The sequence below is a fragment of the Hyla sarda genome, chromosome 11 (assembly GCF_029499605.1).
Source record: "Hyla sarda isolate aHylSar1 chromosome 11, aHylSar1.hap1, whole genome shotgun sequence".
NCBI lineage: Eukaryota > Metazoa > Chordata > Amphibia > Anura > Hylidae > Hyla > Hyla sarda.
In genome coordinates, this window is record NC_079199.1 from 91,970,763 (window position 1) to 91,993,812 (window position 23,050).

Here is a 23,050-nt window from a genome sequence, read left to right on the forward strand (position 1 = left end):
CTATCGGCTGTATTTGTGGGAGGGGCCAAGGGTATTTAACGCCCGGCCTCTCTGCAGCCGGGGCGTTCGTTGTACAGCGTTGGTGGACGTCGGAGGAAGGTGACGTCATCAACCAGGGACTTCCGGTTCTGACAGCGGCGCACGGCGAGCGGGCGGTGTACGTCTCCAGACTCTGACAAGAAGATCGGGTAAGCGCCGGGTCCCGGCACCTGTCTAGCACACAGCCCGCCGCAAGGGCTTCCGCCAACCAGAGTCAATCCACATATGCGGTGGAATTCGTGGGATCCATGGTTGCTAGAATGGGGTATTGAATATTGACCATAATACTGGGGGAGGGGGGGGGCGGCGGACGCGGCAGTGCCGCGGGGGTGTTGTGCTTACACCACAGACGTTTCGACGGGGTTTTTTGGAAACAAACGCAGCATTTGCACCAGATGCTGTTTAAATCACTGAGCCGCAGTTGTCACAATGTTATAGGGGTAATATCTATTGGCAAGGGGTTGTCATGTCATTTGTACTTCACAGGTGCAAGAGTACTTGCTACAAGTCCTGTCGTCATTCTAGACTGGTAGGTATGTTTTAAGAGTGTTTAACAGCATTTGGGGTTCAGGTGGTTATAATGATGCTAGGTTGTTGTCCATTCTGACGCACACGGATGGGTCGGGCGGTGCACGTGCTGCGGTTGCTCCGGGGACATGGCTTTGGCAGGACCGCTGAGCAGGCCGTCGTCGTGTTTCCGGGGGAGACCGTCGGCCGTGTATCCTTCGGGCATACGTTAGTGCTGTCTCAAACAGTGTATGGATCAGACTCCGAGGCAAATTGTTGGGTTGGAGACAGAAAAAAAAAAAAAAAAATATATATAGTAAAAAAAAAAAAAAAAAATATAGATTAAAAAAAAAAAAAAAAAAAAAAGGGGTGTTTTACACTTACCACGACTGGTCTCACAACGTACTTTTAGACACTTGGTTGCTACTGACACGTCATTCAGAGCACACCGTACGCAGGTAGACATCAACCCATTACCCTGACACATTTTCAGGGGTAGCTTCGGCTGGTTTGCTGCTGACACGTCTTCAGAGCTTACTTTACGGCATACTTATAGTAGGCGATCGCCCGTGTTCCTGACACGCCTTCAGGGGGGCAACCTACGATTGGTTGCTGCTGACACGTCTTCAGAGTATACCACACGTATCACATGCAGGTCGACATTAACCCATTACCCTGACACATTTTCAGGGGTAGCTTCGGCTGGTTTGCTGCTGACACGTCTTCAGAGCTTACGTTACGGCACACTTGTAGTAGGCGATCGCCCGTGTTCCTGACACGTCTTCAGGGGGGCAACCTACGATTGGTTACTGCTGACACGTCTTCAGAGTATACCATACGTTAACGATAAGTACATGTTCTACCATTATCCTGACACACTCAGGGGGCGGGTAACAATGATCAGGTTGCTGCTGACACGTCTTCAGAGCAACACTCGACTGCATTGATATACGCGACTATCTCCTGACACTTCTGTAAGGAGGGGGTTACAAGGTGGCGATCGACGCGGTCGTCAGAACATGGCATGATTCATAGGCACGGTGTAACACATCCATTACCACATTCTATACGGGCCGGCGCCAACGCCAAGCGCTCGGATCCGCACTTGCGCACGGTGTCATGATAGGATGGGGGTGATGGTTGCATAAACAAGGGTACCACTGCAGTTGGGACGGTTCGGGTACACAATGAGGTGGTAGGCACTTGAGTCAAGTTGTTACATGGTAGTATACTAATATACAACGTTGTTTTAGGTCCTGGTCAGACGATTTGCGCTGGTTGTTTGCAGGTCAGTAGTTAGGGGGTGTATTAGGTGGAGTTGATAGTCGTATGTGGTTTTCATGTCTCGTTAATCTTTCCCCGGCACCCGTCACGGCCCGGACAGGTGGTAGCGTCATGTCAAACGCATCAGACATCGAAGAGACCTTGTCCGTCCCAGAGACCCCTGCCAGGAGCTCCGAGCAGGGAGTGGGTACTGCTTATAGGTCATGGACAATTCCCAGATTGATGGAGGAACTCCGCAAGAAGGGAATTCCATTTCCGGCTTCAGCCAGGAAAGCGGAATTGTACAAGCTTATGATGTCAGGAGAGGAAGCTAGCGGAAGTCAACAGGACATATCAGGGCAGACTGTGGCCACGTCTTTGGCACAACTACACAATATGATGAACAGCGTGATGTCTTCCTTGTCCAGCCTGCAATCCAGAATGGACACAATGGAGAAGGGTGGTGCATCCCAAGCATCAGTCCCTCCTACGGTAGTTGCAGCAGCAGCGCCTGCTACTTCTGCGGTGGCAGTGCCTTTAGGTAGGGGAACTACGCCTCCAAAGATCACACCATCCCACTTCATTCCTGCTGCCATTCGCAGAGATATTCTCGATGGCAAGGACGTTAACTTGGCATCCTTGCTTATCAGTACCCAGGACGTCACTGAGACCAAGACAGTGGCGTGTGGAGAGGTCTCAGTTGTCTTTAAGAGTAAGGATGCCAGGTTAAATCGTAAGCTTACAATAGTTGAATTTGTCATTGCTTTCAGCTTATACAGAGATGTGGTTTGCACAGCAAAACCAGAAAGAAGGGAGGAGCTGGATCTGTACTTATACAAGTTGTCTGAGTTCGCATACAAGTATGGTGGGTCCTATTTTTACGAATACCACAAGTCCTTTGCGGCAAAGGCAGCGGCAGGGGTCAGCCAGTTTGCTTACGAGACTGACTGGAGTGTCGTGGACACCGAACTGTATTGTAAGCACTTCGCTGGGTTGAAGGCACCCACCTGTACGATCTGCCAATCCATCTCCCACACTGCCCCGTGGTGTTCCAGCATTGGCCAGGAACCAGAACCAAGCACCAGCAGGAGTATCATGGCGTCACCTGCTCCTGGTCATAAGTTCTCGTCTGCAGTAGACAAACTGGGGCGCCCTGTGAGATTCCTGGGCAGGAGCCAGGTGTGCAATAACTACAATTTGTCGAGTTGTAATTTCAGTAACTGTAGGTTGTTGCACGTCTGCTTACTTTGCTTCCGGGCCCATCCTAGCTCCATGTGCTCCCAGAGGTCTCAGCAGTCTTGACTAGACGGGGTTCAGGTTGGTGCGTTGGCTTGGGTGTTGGCTAGTCACCCGGAACAAGACTGGGTACAATGGTTACTCGCAGGTTTCAGGACGGGTTTTCACACAGGGTTAGTGGCGTTACCTCAATCCACTTTCGAGTGTGACAATCTAGCGTCAGCCACGAAAGAGCCCCAGGTGGTTACGGAGTTGATTCAACAGGAGTTAGCGAAGGGCTACATAATAGGGCCTTTTCAGTCCTCACCTTTCGAAGTTTGGAGGGTCAGCCCGGTGGGAGTGGTGACGGGAAAATTCTCTAATAAAAAACGTCTAATTTACGATTTATCTGCCCCGTATTCCTCTGTGGTACCCAGTTTAAACGCTCTGATCCCATCCGAGGAATTTTCTATGAAATACGCTTCCATAGACCAGGCCATACAAATCATTCTCCAGTTGGGGCCAGGCACATGGTTAGCGAAGGCGGACATTACCGATGCTTTCAAGCTACTACCAGTGGCTGAAGAGTTGTGGAAGTGGTATGGCATAAAATGGCAGGGCATGTACTATTTCGCGTCAAAATTAACGTTCGGCTCAAAAAGCAGCCCCTGGTTGTTCGAACAGCTGGCACGAGCGTTACACTGGGCGTTAGTCAATGTAACAGGTTGCAGACACGTGATACATTATCTGGATGATTTCCTCTTATTAGATTCCCCAGGGTGTGTTCCCGACAGCCTGTCCACATTGAGGTCACTGTTCCACACCCTTGGTGTACCTGTGTCTCCCAAAAAAACAGAAGGTCCAGCGGTCACTATCATGTTCCTCGGCGTGATATTAGACACGGTAAACATGCAGGCTAGCCTGCCAGCAGACAAGTTAAGCAGGATCAAGGAGACCATCCAAAAATTTGTGAGAACCAGGGTGACATCAAGGGTGGAACTCCAGAGCTTGTTAGGTATGTTGGCCTTCGCTATGCGGATAATTCCACAAGGTAGATCCTTTGTTTCTAGGTTGTTAGCACTACTGTCTTCAGCAACCAAGCCAAGTAGTCAGGTTAGGTTGGGTCCCGAGGCACTGGCTGATTTACACATGTGGCACAACCACATCAGCCAGTGGAATGGGGTGTCCATGTTCTTGCCAGCTGTCACGAACGATTCTCCTAAGGTACACACGGATGCCACGGGTACGTTGGGTTTTGCAGCAATACACGGCGGTCGGTGGATGGCCGGCCCGTGGCCACCAGAGGTTCTGGGGGTCCCGGGGTTTGGTCGCACCTCCGCGTTGTTTGAAGTTTATCCCATCGTGGCTGCGGCAGTGGTTTGGGGGCCTTTATGGTCAAACTCCACGGTCACCTTTTTTTGTGATAATCTGGCCACAGTACAGGCAGTCAATAAGAGCAGATCCAAGTCATTACAGGTCATGAGCTACTTGCGCAGACTGGTATGGGTAGCACTACAGCATAATTTCAATTTCACAGCGTGTCACATAGCGGGCACTTGCAATACAGCGGCTGACGCCTTATCCAGGGGTAACTATGATCTCTTTTTCAGGTCACACCAGGTGCAGACCGAGTAGCAACCCCAGTGCCTCCACATCAGGTGCTGACGCTGGATTAAGGCGTTACACCTTGTTAGCAGAAACCTTAGTGAGAAGTTCCCTAGCTCCGAGGACAAGAAAGGCTTATGCAGCAGCTATCAGGCTGTACAGCTCATTCCTGGACAGACACGCTCTACCATGGGGCTTCAACATTTCCACCATACTGCAGTTCTTGGCCTTTTGCCACTCTGATTTAGGCTTGTCATACAACACCATTAAATTACATTTATCCGGGATTCAACACCACCACGCGTTACAGTTTCCCGGCGAGCCTTCCATATGCTCCACACATGTTATCAAGGCCGCTTTGAAGGGGATCAATTCCAGCAGCATCCCGCGTGTGAGTCCAAGGCAGCCTATCACTGGGCAAATGTTTAGGGACATGTCGGCTCTACTTGACTCCGCTCCATTCGGATGGTTTCACAGCAAGGTCATCAAGGTCAGCATATACTTAGCTCTCTATGGGTTTCTGAGGCCTGGGGAGTTCACTTGTGCGTCACGAGCAGCTCCATTTGTAGAGAAAACGCAACTTAGTATCAGACAAGATCATGCAGAGCTGACATTATGGGGTACCAAAACTTGCAAGAAGGCTACTGCGATACGGTACTATCCCTCTGGCAATCCCTGGTGTCCGCTAGTGGTACTTTCTGAGTGGGCAAGCATCATGAACAATCGACCAGAGGTAAGGCCGTTGCTGCCGTTTGATTCTGCACCACTCACCACTTCGCAATTTGTCAGTCATGTGCGCACATTGGTTAGGCTGTTGGGTCTTGACCCACGCTGCTACTCGGGACATTCATTCCGTATAGGGGCAGCCTCAGCAGCCTCCAGGCACGGAGTACCAGTACACGTGCTAAAAAAGCTAGGTAGATGGAACTCTAATGCCTTCACTACATACATTCCGAACCCCCAGCTGGAAATGGCGGATGTATTTAGAGTGTTAGTTTTATAAGGAATAAAATTAATTGCTTGCATCATAAACCTATCTGTGTCTTTTTTGCCCTCTATAGGCGTACCCTCGTTCGCGGTTTTGGCACAATTCAACCGCTGTTAGAAGCAGTGATAGGGTCAGTTAGAACCAATCTAGGTCATGACATTTGCATTTAGTGGCAGGATGTGTTTTTCAGGTGGACGAGCTGAATAGCAGATCGGGACGGAGGGTTGGTAAGTACGTACATTTTTATACATGGGCCACGACCACAAGTGGGAAGCCTATCGGCTGTATTTGTGGGAGGGGCCAAGGGTATTTAACGCCCGGCCTCTCTGCAGCCGGGGCGTTCGTTGTACAGCGTTGCCCACCCTCCCAAAACCCTTCTTCTCTATTCTTTATTATAAGGGTATGCCCTCTATAGGCGTACCCTCGTTCGCGGTTTTGGCACAATTCAACCGCTGTTAGAAGCAGTGATAGGGTCAGTTAGAACCAATCTAGGTCATGACATTTGCATTTAGTGGCAGGATGTGTTTTTCAGGTGGACGAGCTGAATAGCAGATCGGGACGGAGGGTTGGTAAGTACGTACATTTTTATACATGGGCCACGACCACAAATATATATATATATAGTCTGGTTTCACCATAGATTTTGTGGTTAAATGATTGATGCTATTACAAAGTAAAATAGGTGGCACAAAAAAAAGCCCTCATATGGGTCTGTAGGTGAAAAATTGAAAGTGTTATGAAAACGAAAGTGTACAAATGAAACAACTCGTCGTCCTTAAGGGGTTATACAATAATAATACATAATTATACTGTTATTCCTTTTTGTAATAAATCCCACTTTGCCTTTAGCTCCAGTAAAAGGTCCCTAAGACCCAGACTCTTGAGACATCTACCATTATTTAATGGTGTGCAGGTCATAGTTTCTCAGTTTACTGCATAAAGGGCCACAATCACCTGACACAAGATCATCAAAGCTTCATATAAACATAAAAAGACATAAAAAATCAGGAAAGGTAGGAAGACACGTTCACAGAAGTCATATAAAATCCTCTACCTTTTCTTTATTTCGGGATTATTTATTGCTGTAGGTCTAGATGATCCCAAACAAAACCAAAATGTTTTATATTTTTTGTTTAAAATAGCTTTTTAATTTTTTAACTTTTTTTTAATCATTTGAGCGAAAAGACAAAAAATTATTCACAAAAATTGAAGAAGCACTATGTCTTGCAACTGTGCAGGGGCTATTGCATATTTGTGCATAGATAATAAATAAATAAATAAATAACGCTGATCTAATGGGTCTTAGACTACTATGTTTATTTTTTATTTTTTTTACAACCTTTAGACTCTTTATAACATCTAATTACACTATAGAATTCTGTGGGATGTCCAGTATAGTAATCTAACAATTTAAGATGTGACAAAAATCCTATATTTCCAAGTATAATTCTCTGTTATCGCATACAAATCCTATGAAATACAATTTAGGCTGGTTTTTATTGATTTTGGTTCCCATACACAATTTTAATGCACCAGTTTGGCTTTATAATTGTTTTATTTATTTATTTATTTTTTTCATTTACAGCTTCAAATCTTTTATTTATTTTTATTTTTTATAGAAGTTATCGATAGCCACAGGGTCCAAGGGATCCAACTGCTAGGAACATCACACAATCAAAAAAATGGGGCCCCAAGTCTCCCGCCAGAAGCCAGAATGGAGTGGAGTCACGTGTCCATCGCCGCCCCATTCATTCTCTATGGAAGCTGCCAGAGATGGCCAAGTCAAGTACTTTACTCAGCTAGCACCCATAGTAATTGAATGGAGCAATTGTAAACATTTGTGACTGCTGTTCTGACTGACTGACTAAAAAAAGACTTAGGGCGCAATACTCTAGTTTGTGGGGGAGAATCCTATCAGTCAAACCCCCACAATTGGACACGTAACCCCCATTCTTAGGATATGAGATATAACTTCTAATGGCGGGACAACCCCAGTAAGTATGCATTTCTTTCTTTTTTTAAGGTTTTCAGTAAGAATTTTCACAAAACCTAAGAATATGAATTAAAGGGGTACTCCGGTGGAATTTTTTTTTTCTTTTAATTAACTGGTGCCAGAAAGTTAAACAGATTTGCAAATTACTTCTATTAAAAATATTTACCCTTCCAGTACTTTTTAACAGCTGTATGCTACAGAGGAAATTCTATTCTTTTTGAATTTCTTTTTTGTCTTGTCCACAGTGCTCTCTGCAGACACCTCTCTCCGTTCCAGGAACTGTCCAGAGCAGCATAGGTTTGCAATGGGGATTTTCTCCTGCTCTGGACAGTTCCTGATACGGGGATCAGGTGTCAGCAGAAAGCACTGTGGACAAGACAAAAAAGAAATTCAAAAAGAAAAGAATTTCCTCTGTAGTACACAGCTGCTAAAAAGTACTGGAAGGGTAAAGCTTTTTTTTAAGAGAAGTCATTTACAAATCTGTTTAACTTTTTGGCACCAGTTGATTAAAAAAATAAAAAAATGTTTTCCACCGGAGTACCCCTTTAAACTACTATTAAAACATAATATTGTAATGTTTAGACTGCCTGAGAAATATGTAAAAAGCTATGAAGGGTGGTAACTCTAGAACATAAGGGCTGAGGTTCTCCGCTGACCAGCATGCCCCAAGATCTTTGTATTATCATAATAATAATTTCTTTAAATTCATATTCTGCAGCACTGTACAGTATATACTCAATTGGGTCCCTGTCCTCATTGGGACTCACAATGTAAATTCCCCTCTTTTTGGGAGTGTGGGAGGAAACCGCATTACCCAGGGAAAACCCACACAAACACAAGGAGAACATACAAACACCTTGCAGATGTTGTCCTTGGGATTTGGAAGGACTGCTGAGACTTGAACCTAGGACCTCAGCCGTGCAATACAACATTGCCAACCACAGAGCCCCATTCTACACTCTATAATCCAAAAAGAACAAACACTACACACTATATGGTGGATGCACACCCTATGGGTGTGCATCCACCATATAGTGTGTAGTGTTTGTTCTTTTTGGATTATATGTATATATTCACACTTTGTTGCACCCAGGTTGGAGTATCAGGGCTGAACCCCCTTTATATCTTAACATTTCATTCTACACTCTATGACCACATTCAGCTCTTCACGGAGAACCGAGCCCCTTGAATTCATGGACGTGCACAGACATTTTTGGGAGCAAGGACTCAAGTAGAAAAAAGGGCACTTCTCATTATAAAAAAAAGTTTGTAAAAACCTTACATATGTTAGTACAACACAATTCCTGAGATAAGGGACCTCTGACAGTCATGTCAACTGAATGGGACCCCATCATTTCATGGAGGTCCCAATCAGTGAGGGCATCATAGGGCGGGTGCTTTAAAAGGGCAGGGGCTCAGTCCCCCTTTCAAGTCTATGTGTGCACATCCCTGCCTTCAATCTATTGTCAGGGATGGCTCGAGCTGAGGCTTTCAAATGTGATTGACTGTGCTGCTATATAGTGCTAAGTGTCGACATAAGAAAATATACACCAGACTGGTTGTTGGTATGAACTCTCTCTTAGCAGGAAACTCAGCTGATCCCCAAAAGAGTTCTGTTTAATCCAGGAAGTACATTTAGTTTTTACATTGGACAAAGAAGGAGGTTTAGTTATGACGTCAAAATTAGCATGTTACATTTTGATTGGTTGTTTAATTATTGAGTCCGTATATATTAGCATATCTAGTGTTCATTAATTTCTTGGCAGAAGTTCCTCTACTGGGAAATTCCAGAGTTCTCTGTCCGTCAGATATTTTGTCTTTTACTCCTTATCTTAGTTGTATCGGCGTCATGGCAAGGCCTCCATCGTAGTCACGAGCATATTGCAAGCTGATGTATATGGATTAAGGGGTAGGTAACAGATGTATTTTTCCAGCAGCAATGGCATATTAGTATTAATATATTGATCAGTCATTAGAAACGTAAGGGTCATCCCTATCACTACCAGCTGCTGAATAAAAGTTTATCATATAAAAGTAGATGATGTTTATAAACTTTTCCTGGAAGATGATCTTATGGAGTGTCAAAAACTTCATCTATTTTTTTTTTTATTCTTAACAGATACCACCAAAGGAAGCTGAAGAAGTAATGTTTATGTTGTAAAGTTCAGATCATTGTTACTTGTGTATGAAAAACAAAACATTTTACAATAAGAGTTTCTCTGGAGTTCCCCCCCCCCCTGTTTTAATCCCTTATTAACACTGTAATGGACTTGGCAAATGAGACCCACATCTCTGACTTCGTCTTGCTCGGCTTGACGGAACTAGAGAATCTTCAAGTTGTTCTGTTCATATTGTTCTCGATGTTTTACCTAATCAACTTGATAGGCAACCTTTCCATCATGGTCATTACTGTGATAGACACAAGCCTCCATACTCCCATGTATTACTTTTTGTGGCATTTGTCATTTCTAGATATTTGTTTCTCTTCCGTGGCTGTTCCCAAGATGCTTAGCGACTTTTTGACCTTAGAAAAGACCATCTCTTTTGCTGGCTGCATTTGCCAGATGCATTTCTTCCATTTTTTGGGAAGCACAGAAGTCATGCTCCTAACCGCCATGTCATATGATCGGTATGTGGCTATTGGAAACCCATTGCGTTATTCTGCAATCATGAATACTAAAGTCTGTCGGTGTTTGTCTTTCTGCTCGTGGATTACCGGATATTTCCATTCCCTATTACATACACTGATGGCAGCCAAACTCCCGTTTTGCGAACCAAATTTGGTGAAGCATTTTTTCTGTGATATCAAACCAGTGCTTAAACTGGCCTGTGCCGATACTTCTCTCAATCTGAAGCTTCTCACAAGAGTCACCGGAACATTGGCCACGACAACTTTACTACTAACTCTTCTCTCCTACGTTTTTATTATCAAATTTCTCCTAAAGATACGGACTCTTGAAGGCCGAAAGCGGGCGTTCTCTACCTGTAGTGCTCATCTTACTGTTGTATTTCTGCTATACGGAACGGCAATTTTTACATATTCACGACCGTCGACGCAAGAGTCTTTAGATCAAGACCGTGCAGCCGCTGTTCTCTTCACTGTTATAACTCCAGCCTTAAATCCAATAATATATACACTAAGGAACAAAGATATGAAGAAAGCCATGAAGAGGGTTGTTAACAATATGTTTTTGAGTATAAGAATGATGCTTTAGTTTTTATACAATCCTCAACAGATACAACCCCGCACTGCTACTTCGCTATCCACATGCTCTTCTCTATAAGACCTTCCGGGTGCTCACGAGGCAGTCCAATACATGTTCCATAGTAAGCAATAAAAGAATGGAGCATCCACCAGGTCATTCGGTTTCAGCAATCTTCTTAATTTCATGTAAGCTTGACAGCGTACAAACATGCATGGGAGAGCAGATGGAAACAGAGGGGTGGGGGGAGGGTTTGGTGACGGTCCGTATTGCGCAATCAGTGCTTCATCAGGCCCCTCGAGGGGCCTGACGAAGCGCTGATTGCGTGATATGGACTGTCTCCCAACCCTCTCCTCCACCCCTCTGTTTCCGTCCACAATGTGACTCCAAGTCAATCACACTTCTGTGAAATCACACTGTCCACTAAGGAAGCAACACTGATTGACAATCAATTTCACATGCTGTTGTGCAAATGGAACAGACAACAGGTGAAAATTATAGGCAATTAGCAAGACACCTCCAATAAAGGAGTGGTTCTACAGGTGGTGACCACGGACCAATTCCTATGCTTCCTGGCTGATGTTTTGGTCACTTCTGAGTGCTGGCGGTGCTTTCTCTCCAGTGGTAGTATGAGACGGAGTCTACAACCCACACCAGTGGCTCAGGTAGTGCAGCTCATCCAGGATGATACATCAATGCGAGTTGTGGCAAGAAGGTTTGCTGTGTCTGTCAGCGTGGTGTCCAGAGCATGGAAGCACTACCAGAAGACTTGCCAGAACATCAGGAGACAGGGAGGAGGCCGTAGGAGGGCAACAAACCAGCAGCAGGACCGCTACCTACGCCTTTGGGAAAGGAGGAGCAGGAGGAACTCTGCCAGAGCCCTGCAAAATGACCTCCAGCAGGCCACAAATGTGCATGTGTCAACTCAAACAGTCAGAAACAGACTCCATGAGGGTGGTATGAGAGCCTGACATCCACAGGTGGGGGTTGTGCTTACAGCCCAACACCATGCAGGACATTTAGCATTTGCCAGAGAACACCAAGATTGGCAAATTCACCACTGGCGCCCTGTGCCCTTCACAGATGAAAGCAGGTTCACTCTGAGCACATGTAACAGAAGTTACAGAGTCTGGAGACACCGTGGAGAACATTCTGCTTCCTGCAATATCCTCCAGCATGACTGGTTTGGCGGTGGGTCAGTAATGGTGTGGGGTGGCATTTCTTTGGGGGGGGGGGCGCACAGCCCTCCATGTGCTTGCCAGAGGTAGCCTGACTGCCATTAGGTACCAAGATGAGATCCTCAGACCCCTTGTGAGACCATATGCTGGTGCGGTTGGCCCGGGGTTCCTCCTAATGCAAGACAATGCTAGACCTCATGTGGCTGGAGTGTGTCAGCAGTTCCTGCAAGAGGAAGGCATTGATGCTATGGACTGGCCCGTCCGTTCACCAGGACATCATGTCCCGATTCATCCACCAACACCACGTTGCACCACAGACTGTCCAGGACTTGGCAGATGCTTTAGTCCAGGTCTGGGAGGAAATCCCTCAGGAGACCATCCACCACCTCATCAGGAGCATGCCCATGCATTGTAGGGAGGTCATACGGGCACGTGGAGGCCACACACACTACTGAGCCTCATTTTGATTGTTTTAAGGACATTACATCAAAGTTGGATCAGCCTGTAGTGTGGTTTTCCATTTAAATTTTGAGTGTGACTCCATATCCAGACCTCCATGGGTTGATAAATTTGATTTCCATTAATAATTTTTGTGGCTTGTTGTTGTCAGCACATTCAACTATGTAAAGATGAAAGTATTTCATACGATTAGTTCATTCAGATGTAGGATATGTTATCTTAGTGTTCCCTTTATTTTTTTGAGCAGTGTACTATAAATACTCTTTAATTTGCCTATTAGATATTGTCTTCTGGTTATACAAAATACAAATCTCTATCGCCTGGAGAATGATGAAAATAAATATGTAATGTCTTTCTGTGTTAATAAGAGAAAGCTAAACAGGGAAAACAGGAATACAGGTGAGTGAACATATTTAAATGTGTCAAAACATTAACATTTCTAACATACTTTATAGAAAAAAATGTAACCTCCTTTTTATAGAAATCATAGCATACAAAAAAGACCACTAGGGGTCCCCATACCATCCAGAACATAATCCTGTCTGGCTGCAGCATGGTATCGGCTTTGTCAAGGACACAGAGGCTAATTAGCCTCTTTGTCCTTGACAAAGCCGATCCCATCGGCGAAACGTCGGACAGGCTAACCATGCTATTTTAATTAGCAGTGTGCTGAACCGTATAGACACAAGCATATGCTTATCTATGGAAGCATTCTCTCTGTGACTGCTGTCAAAATATGGATGTATCTAGAGCATGCCACATATGAATAAAGGGAGCTATATGCATTCCTATATATAATAATAGTGCAGCAGCACAATACCGGCAGCACACTGTGTTTTTAAACAAGTTTGTTATTATTTGGGTCACACACTCTACGGAGTTAAATAAAGTTCAATCACTAATTAGATTTGAGTGGTGGTATCTTAGATAGGGGGTATTATCTGAAGGCTTTTCTTCCCTCAGTTTGTGTTTTTTATTTAATTACCCCGGAGCCTCCGGGTGATTGTATTGTGACAAGTGCGTGGTATTAAACCTCAGTTTAAAGGGGTACTCTGCCCCTAGATATCAAAAGGATAGCGTTTGTTTAGAGCGCCGGCCGCTGCACGGGAGGCTTGTGATGTCACTCGTGAAGTTCGCTCCGTGCACCTGATGACTTCATGGTGCCGCAGCAGAGATCGCGCGGGGGGGGGGGGGTCCCAGCAGTGAGACCCCCGTGATCAGACATTTTATCCCCTATCCTTTCAATAGGGAATAAGATGTCTAGGGGCAGAGTACCCGTCTAATTCAAGTGAATAGAACTGAGTTGTAAAACCACACACAAAGGACAAGAATGACATTGTTTTTGGAAGAAAGAAGCTTAGTTCATCTATTTTGAATAACCGCTTTTAAGGTGTTTAGCATTTTTTACATCTTTATCAATGACAATGCTGGAATATGTACTCACCTACCATGATTCCCCGACGTTGCTGTTCCAGTGCTGCCCAACCCCCATTGCTCAGTTTCAACACAAGGAAATGTCTACTCAGCCAATCAATGGCTGTGGGCAGTAACCTCTGTGGTCAGTGACTAGTGACTTTCTTGTGTTGGGAGGGAGACTAGGAAATGGTAAGCAGTGGAGACTGGGCACCATTAAAATGACAATGGCTGGTGGTGTACCTCTTTTCATATTTTAGCCCAGCCCGGTCACTTCACTAGACCAAATCACTAGACATTCCTCTTTAAAACCTCATATTACACACCACAAAAACATCTCTGACCCATTGAGGCAAGGGCTCCACAAGACCTCTGAAGGTTGCAGTATCTTGCATTAAAGAATCAGCAGACCCTTTAAAGGGGTACTCCGCTGCCCCAGCATTCAGAACATTTAGTTTCAAATGCTGGGTGCGGGCTGCAGGGGTGGTGATGTCTCAACCACGCACCCTCAATGCAAGTCTATGGGAGGGGGTGTGGTGGCTGCCATGCCCCCTCCCATAGACTTGCATTGATGGGGCGTGGCCGTGACATCACGACCCCTGCAGCCAGCACCAAGCGTTCAGAACAAAATGTTTCGAATGCTGGGGCCCTTTAATCCCTGTAAGTTGCTCTGTGGGACCTCCATGAACTGGACTTACACATCCCACAGAAGCTCCACAGAGATGCCAATGTGATGTTTCATTTTTTATTTGGTTTTTACTTATATCTGATGCAAATGTATGTGGATTCTGTCATGTATATCACAGTGTGCCTTCTGGACCCTCTCAATTGAATGGCACAAAATTAGTCTAAAGGGGAAAATATTCAGCACATTTGTAAGTGTATATTGAATTTCAGTGGGAGTCAAAATCGTGTCCGTCTCCGCTTTTGGGTCCCACATACAATTTTGAGTAGTAGTATTTGAATTTGTATGTGGATGTTACATTGGAAGCTTCCTGCCTACATATTCTTGCAGATCAAATACATTCCATTCATGTCATCCTTAGTAACAGTGACCTTTCTTAGCAGGATAATAATGCATGTTGACAGGTATGACTCTAGCAACATAACAACAACAACAACAAAAAATAATAATAAAAAAAAAATATATATATATATATATATATATTGTGGGTAAAATAAGTATTGAACACATCTGCATTTTTCTTACTAAATATATTTCCAAAGGTACTATTAACATAAATGTTTCACCAGATGTTGGTAACAACCAAAGTAATCCATACATACAAAGACACAAAACAAATAACCTCAGAAATCATGTTATATGTAAAAATTTAAAATGATACAGGGAAAAAGTATAGAACATGCTTAGGCTCCTTTCACACTACTACCTGCTTTTTTACTGCCGTTTTTTACAATAACGGATGAAAAAAAAAACGGATGCAATAACTGGTAATAACAGATGATAACTGATGATCATCATCCGTTATTTTTAATGTTTTTTTTCTTAAAAAACCCGATGTTGTTCATCCGTTATCAACCGTTATTACCAGTTACATCCTTTTTTTTTAAATCAGGGTTTTAACTCTTGTTTGTAAAGCTGTACTGAGCATGCTCAGTACAAAAATTGGATGTTAAAAAACCTGACAATAACTGATGACAACGGATGTTTTTTTTTTTTTTTTTGAACATCCGGTTCCAATGTTAAATTTTAAAGTCCGTTTTTTTACCATTTCTTTTTTTGCCGAACCAAAAATTTGTGCATGCACCGTCTTTTGTGCCAGCAAAAATAACTGACATTAGTAAAAACAGACATGCCGGATGCAAAAGGATGTTCAAAAAATCCCATTGACATGAATGGGATTTTTTGACGGCCGTTTTCAGGACTTTTTGCCAGGAGTAATAACGGAGGTTTTTTTTTAAAGGATGATACCTGTAGTGTGAAAGGGGCCTTACCGATATTTATTTAAAACTTTGTACAAAAGCCTGTATTGGTAATAACAGCATCAAGACTCCTCCTGTATTAAGAAACTAGTTGCATGCATTGGTCTGATGGGATTTTGGCCAATTCTTCTGAACAACAGTCTTCAAATCTTGAAGGTTCTGTAGGCCTCTTCTATGAATCATGATCTTCAGTTATTTTCTTAGATATTCAATGGGATATAAGTCTGGGCCATTCCAGCAGCTTTATTTTTGAAAGTTACCTTGGCAGTGTGTTCGGAATCATTGTCTTGCTGAAATCTTTGCCCTTGTTTCATCTTCATCGCTTTAAATTTGCCCATTGATCCTTCCTTTAATTATGTAAAGTTTGTCAGCACCATTTGCTGAAAAGCCGCCCCACACCATTAAGTTCCCACCTCCAAACTTCACTGTTGGTATAGTGTTTTTAGTTTGATGTGCAGGGTCATTTATCCTCCAAATATGGAGTGTACTACGGCATCCAATGGCACCACAACAGGTGAGTACAAGAATCTCCACATTATTTTCTAATAATACCCTATGATTCTCTCTATAAGCCAAAAAAATAATAATTTCCCTGAGTGCTTTTTAACTATTTAGGGCTGTGTTTGGGCGCTGCTGTATCAGAGGGATCACACTGGTTGACAGGGAGAGGTAGATAGAGGTTCAAACTGCTGGAGGGACAGAAAGGTATTTTGTATGTCCATAAATATAGTAGTGAGCATCACACGCCATGCGTCTTATCAAGAAGTAATCTACATTCTGCAATAGGGTGGAGGGTCTCCTGACGTCTCCTGATGGGGTGGAGGGTCTCCTGACGTCTCCTGATGGGGTGGAGGGTCTCCTGACGTCTCCTGATGGGGTGGAGGGTCTTCTGACGTCTCCTGATGGGGTGGAGGGTCTCCTGGGTACCAGGGAAAGAACATTTTTGGGACAAAACAGCATAGAGAGACTGGTAAACAGGAATAACAACTTCTGAAGCTATGTTTTTTCTTTGTATAACATTAGATCCCCCCTTAATGGATCTGCTTACAACTTGGTACCCAATACAACAGAACTTCTTCAGAGGTGTTATGTAATCCATGTTTCAGTTGGTTAGAGCTGTTTTGGCAGAATAAGGGGTGATATACACAGGTGGCTTCAATGTTATGGCTGATCGATAAAAAAATAAAATAAATAAAGATTTTTTTTTTCAACTTACCTACATGATAAATATCAAAATAGTTCCTGCATTGTTCCTTTCACTCCCTCTCTGCCCTCTACTTAAAGGGGTATTCCGGGTTTAAACATCTTATCCCGAATCCATAGGATAGGGGATAATATGTATGAACACAGGGTTCCCGTAACTGGGGACCCTGGCGATCTCGGTGCAGCCCCTGACATTCTGTGTCAGGTGCTGCCTCCAAGACGGGGACATGATGTCAATACCACGCCCCCTAGTGACATCACATCATGCCCCCTCCATTCATGTCTATGGGAGGGGGTGTAACGGCAATTGACGGGAAGCAAATCCACATGGAAAACCTCTCCTTCTCTTGACGGTTCCTGATACAGACAGAGGTGTCAGCAGAGAGCACTGTGGTCAGACTGAAAAGAATTCCAGAAAGAAATACAACTTCCTGTGAAATGTACAGCAGCTGATAAGTACTGGAAGGGTTAAGATTTTTAAATCAAATTCATTTACAAATCTGTTTACCTTTCTGGAGCCAGTTTATTTGAAAACATTTGCTTTCCACTGGACTACCCCTTTAAGTAGTAAATTCTCATAAAATTTTCATTAAATTCTCATAAATTCTCATAAAATTCTCATAAAATTAAATTCTCATAAATTCTCATAAAATTCTCATTAAATTCTCATAAAATTCTTTATTTTATATTTTCAGCCACTTCTGAATGACCCTCTTCATAGCTTTTTTCATGTCTTTGTTACGCAACGTATATATAACCGGGTTTAGAGCAGGCGTCACTACTGTAAACAGCACCGCTGCAGCTCTGTCCTGATCTAAAATATCTTGAGAAGAGGGTCCCAAATATGTAAACATGGCCGTCCCAAAGAGAAGTGAGACGACCATAAGGTGGGCACTACAGGTGGAGAACGCTCGCTTCCGACCTTGAACTGTTTGTATTTTCAGAAGAAATTTACTGATCAAAATATTTGGAAAAAGGGTGAGAAGGAAGGATGTGGTTGCCAGATACCCAGTGACCATGGTGAGAAGTTTCAGATTGACGGAAATATCTGAACAGGCTAATATCAATACTGGTTTAACATCACAGAAAAAATGGTTGACTCTGTTGGGTCCACAAAATGGAAGCTTTGCTGTAAACAAGGTATGCAAAAGAGAATGAAGAAAGCCAATGATATAAGAACCGACAACAAGGCCAAGGCAAAGATTTCTGTTCATTATGACTGAATACCGTAAGGGGTTACTTATGGCCACCAGACGATCATAAGACATAATGGTGAGCAAAGTAACTTCAGAGCTTCCCAGGAAATGAAAGAAATGCATCTGAGCAATGCAGCCGCCGAACGTGATGGTGTTCTGCCGAGACAAGAAGTCATATAGCATTTTTGGCACTACAACAGATGAAAAGGAAATATCATAAAAGGAAAGGTTCCCCAAGAAGAAATACATGGGGGTATGGAGACTGGAATCAAAAGTCACAAACCACAGGATGGAGATATTCCCGGTGATGTTCAAGAGAAAAAACATAAAGAATATGCAAAATAAGACAACTTGAAGTTCCTTGTCTTCTGTGAAGCCAACCAAGATAAAGTCTTCTAGGGATGTTCGGTTTATGGAGACTCTTGAGTAGTTGGAATCTGAAAATACAAAACATATCAGTTATGGATGATGAATTTCTATGAAAAAATTCTAGTAGTCTCAGCAATGATCTGATAAGTGGGAAGGAAGTCAACATCAAGTGTTTGGAGTACATGAAGCGCCATCACTGAGAGAATGAAGCAAGTTCTGGGGTCAGCCAAGACCCCGGATCTGCCGCCAGCCAGGGCACCGTCTATCTATGTCCCTTACGGATAAAGTTAAACTCTGCTGCTTCTTCTGTGGATGGCCCTTTAAGGAAAAAATGTTTCTGACAGACGCTGCCCTACGTTGGGGATGTCTGCTTTCACTGTCCTATCTCCTCCGTGCACGGCCCGAATCAAAGGTTGAACGGGGGTGCGAGGCAGCCGGCACTGAAGAATTTCATCTCCCTGTAAATGCCTCGTCAGGGTCCTAAATATGAGAGGGGGGGAGTGTATGTATCTGTGTGTGTGTGCATGTCTGTATATACATTTGTAGACATACACACACCTGGGACTTCAAACCAGGGAGCCTCCAGCTGTTGCAAAAATACAACTCCAAGCATGCCCGTACAGCCTTTGGCTGTCCAAGCATGCTGGGACTTGTAGTTTTGTAATAGCTGGAGTCACACTGGTTGGAAAACCCTGATATATTTAACCCATGCATGTGAGGGATACTCAAGTACCCTGTTTGGCGACTCAGGTGTAGATAGGTTAGAGGTTTAAGTAAAGACTTTAAAAGTTTGCCAACCCCTTTAACCCTATCAACATGTCAAAGGCATAAGTATTCCTCTTAGAGAGAGGTGCCACTTCTGGTGTATTTAAACTCCTTAAAGTGTACCCGTCAGATCCAACTGAAAAAACATTTTTTTTTATATATCACTCAGTACCTAATCCTGACCATGTACATCTAATTTTTATGTGTCCAGCACCTTTATTTTTTTTTTTATTACACTTTTAATTTAGCTCACTAGTCTGAATTCCTCTCAAAGGGAGGAGGTGTGGCCTCACTGTGCAGGTCTCCGCCCCCTCCCTCAGTATGCTGTCTGCTCACATCTCCCCTAGCATTAGCAAAACTACAACTCCCTACTGACAGTAGCGGGACACAAGCTGACAGTGGGAGGATTTTTCCTCCAGATGAGCCCTGCGCTCACAGCTGTCAATCAAGGAAGTGTGTCCATGACATAGGTGATGATGTGTCCAAGTAGGCAGGGGGGGCAGTTGTTGACTGGCTTTTTCAGTATGAAATACTGTAAATTTTCTAATCAAAGTAATTGCAAAACCTATTGGTTATACTTGCCTTACAACATATCAAAAGTTTTTGTATCTGACAGTGCCCATTTAAAGGAAAACAGTCACCCATTCACCCACACTAAACCTAATACACCAGGTTATAGAGCACGTGAACAGGAGACCGGTGCAGAGTTTCTGACCTAAATACGTACTTGCAGCCTGGCCCGCTGGCTGGATTTGAATATTCATGGTCGCTGGTTACGTGAGCGCTTGTGCCCCCGGAGCACTCACATGACCAGCGCCCATGAATATTCAAATGCAGTTGGCAGGCCCACCTCCAGCACCAATTCAGTACTGGAAGAAGCTGAACTTTAGAGGCACCGGGCACCAGACTGCAGGTAAGTATATAGGTCAGAAACCCTGCATCGGTCTCCTGTTCACCTGCACTATAACCCGGTGTATCAGGTTTAGTGTGGGTGAACGGGTGACCGTTTTCTTTAAGGACATTTAGTTTTTTGCACTTTAGTTTCTTTTCTCCATTAATTCTCCACCTACAGACCCATATAAGGGCTTGAATTGAATTTTGTAGTGTCATTACTCATTTTACCCCAAAATCTATGGTACCATTTTGCAACTTTTGCGGGCCTCCGTTTTTACGCAGTGCACTTTTTAGTAAAAAATTACATGTTATCATTATTCAGTGCATCCATACGACTATAATGGTACCTGATTTATATAGATTTTGTTTATTTTACTACTTTTAATAAGTTAGAACTTTTTGCATGAAAATGAGTAGGCATAACATTTTCCTCTTCTGACCCCTATAACTCTTTCCATATATAGGGCTGTATGAGGGTCATTTTTTGCGCCATGATGTGCAGTTTTTATTGGTACCATTTTGATTTGATGGGACTTTTTGATAAAAGCGTTTAAAAGGTTAATGCTGGACATTGGCCCGATCAATGATGTCTGCCATTAGCTATGGGTCCCAGCTGTTCATACCAACAGGAATCCACTGTGTATTAAGCACGCTCACCTTCTGAGTGCGGTTCATATAACAGGAGCAGGACTAGGGCGTACCAGCATTAGCCAATGAGGACACAGACAAGTCCAACAGTATCAGCTTCCTCGATGGTTGATGATGTTGAGCTATCTGGTGCCAACACGCATGGGGGGCCCATGAGTTGTCAGTCCACCCCTGGTCTGTGCAATGCATGGACACAGTAGAGGAGATAAATAAAAGTGTCTGGACCTGAAATTTGGCCCAGTTTACACCAAAAATGTGTCATATATAGTGAAACTGAGAGCAGGGTTGCCTCACTTACAAAAATATACCCTATGGGTGGTCCTGTCTCTAAGGCTTCTTAATGAATCGAAAGCAGTACAGCCATTCAGGAGATATTCATTTTGTTGCTAATATGGTAATTTCTTCAAAGGCACCGTTTACACCATGATTGTCCTCCGACCCATTCAGGGTCCATTCAGCACTAAATAATGGAGCCTAATGGACCCTTTGCTCAACAGACACTGCCAGGTCCCAATGGATTCCCACTTGAATGGGGTTTTTCAGGTGTCCAATATCTTACAGAAGATGAGTGGAGAAAAATACTGGACATGTAGAATTTTTTTCTACGCTCAACGCCCGTCTTTTCGCCATGGAGCTCCCTTTAGCAGAGCTTAACGGTGAGGGTCCAATGTAGGGCAATCCCTTTTATTAACTTGGAATTTCCTAATTCCTTACTTACAAAATGTAAATAAATGTATATAAATGTCATACCAGAGACTATAGTAGAAGCAGCAGTCTTGAGATACATTTCCATAGTCAATCCCGTCAAATAGTGTTTTGAGACCTGTAAAGATCAATAAGGATATTCTATGTAAGCCGCTCAATGAAGCTGTGCCTTGTGTGTTTATTAATGTATGAAAGTAAAATTTCTTTAATAAAAAAAATACCTGCAAAGATGGATATGTTGTCTTCTCTTACCTCTGAATTAAGTCCTTTATTGTATAGTCAAATTCCCCCCCAAAAAATTCCAAAAGTTAGTTGGTGAAGAGCATCATGTCTGAAGTCCGCCAATTTCTACACACAGCAATACGTAACAGGTAACTCTTTCCTACAAATGTTCAAGAAGCATTCAGGTGAAAGCACCCAAGGAGCACCCATATAGACAGTCAGCATCCCTCAGCTATAGTGATGAAATAAAAATGGCTTACAAACATAAAAATGATAGTAGATCCAAAAACAAATACACATAGTATTAAAATGGCATTGTATTACCATAATTAGTTATTCTAATTAATACCAAGCAATCCAACCTGCCTGCATTCTGGGAAAAAATAATATATATATATATATATATATATATATATATATATATATATATATAGTGAATTCAAGTAGAAAAGACAGACATGGTAGCACATCTACATTTTGTATTTTGATCTACTTGCTTCTCAGCATAAATTCAAAAACTAACAGGTTGTTAGTATACATTTTGATCAAAAGGCACAAGCCCACTCGCCACGTCAAGACCACCTATTTAGAGTGGGTCCCTAAAATCCCTAGCATAAAATTTATGCTAGGGATGTCAGGGACCCACTCTAAATAGGTGGCCTTGACGTGGCGAGTGGGCTTGTGCCTTTTGATCAAAATGTATACTAACAACCTGTTAGTTTTTGAATTTATGCTGAGAAGCAAGTAGATCAAAATACAAAATGTAGATGTGCGACCATGTCTGTTTTCTCTACCTGACTATATATATATGTATATATATATATATATATATATATATATATATATATATATATATATCTTTATTTCTATTTTTATTATTATTATTATTATTTATTTATTTTTTTAAATAAATAATAATAGTAGAATTACTGTTTGGGATAGTGTTTCTCAATGTTCATAAGTCTAATATCTCCCACCTAAATAAAGAACACCACTGTACTCTAAGGCTATGATCAATAAAATAATGTCATTTCCTTTTTATAGAAATCAGAACTTATAAAAAAAAAACGACCTCTACGGGCCCCTTTACCATACCATACCATCTATGGAACCCCTTTAAATATCACACATACAGCCACAGTGACATCAAAGCCTCTGGACTTACCCACAAGTTCGGGAATTTCGGAAATTGTTATCTTTCTTGTTAAAGGGGTACTCCAGTGAAAACCTTTTTTCTTTTA

The 23,050-nt window shown here is 43.0% G+C and overlaps 3 protein-coding genes across 3 annotated transcripts; 2 read left to right on the top strand and 1 right to left on the bottom strand.

Moving 5' to 3' along the window:
- The first annotated feature begins 979 nt into the window (after positions 1–979).
- LOC130294952 (uncharacterized) lies at positions 980–3,111 on the top strand. Its single transcript, XM_056545108.1, has 2 exons — positions 980–1,834; positions 1,931–3,111. The coding sequence occupies exon 2, from the start codon at positions 1,942–1,944 to the stop codon at positions 3,109–3,111; it is 1,170 nt and encodes a 389-aa protein (XP_056401083.1). The 5' UTR covers positions 980–1,834; positions 1,931–1,941.
- A 6,763-nt stretch (positions 3,112–9,874) lies between these two features.
- LOC130294953 (olfactory receptor 12D1-like) lies at positions 9,875–10,825 on the top strand. The gene has a single exon (XM_056545109.1). The coding sequence runs from the start codon at positions 9,875–9,877 to the stop codon at positions 10,823–10,825; it is 951 nt and encodes a 316-aa protein (XP_056401084.1).
- Positions 10,826–17,693: 6,868 nt separating this feature from the next.
- On the bottom strand, positions 17,694–20,104 carry LOC130294954 (olfactory receptor 12D2-like). Its single transcript, XM_056545110.1, has 2 exons — positions 20,068–20,104; positions 17,694–18,643 (listed from the first exon to the last, which is right to left on the bottom strand). The coding sequence occupies exons 1-2, from the start codon at positions 20,102–20,104 to the stop codon at positions 17,694–17,696; spliced, it is 987 nt and encodes a 328-aa protein (XP_056401085.1).
- Between the last annotated feature and the right edge of the window lie 2,946 nt (positions 20,105–23,050).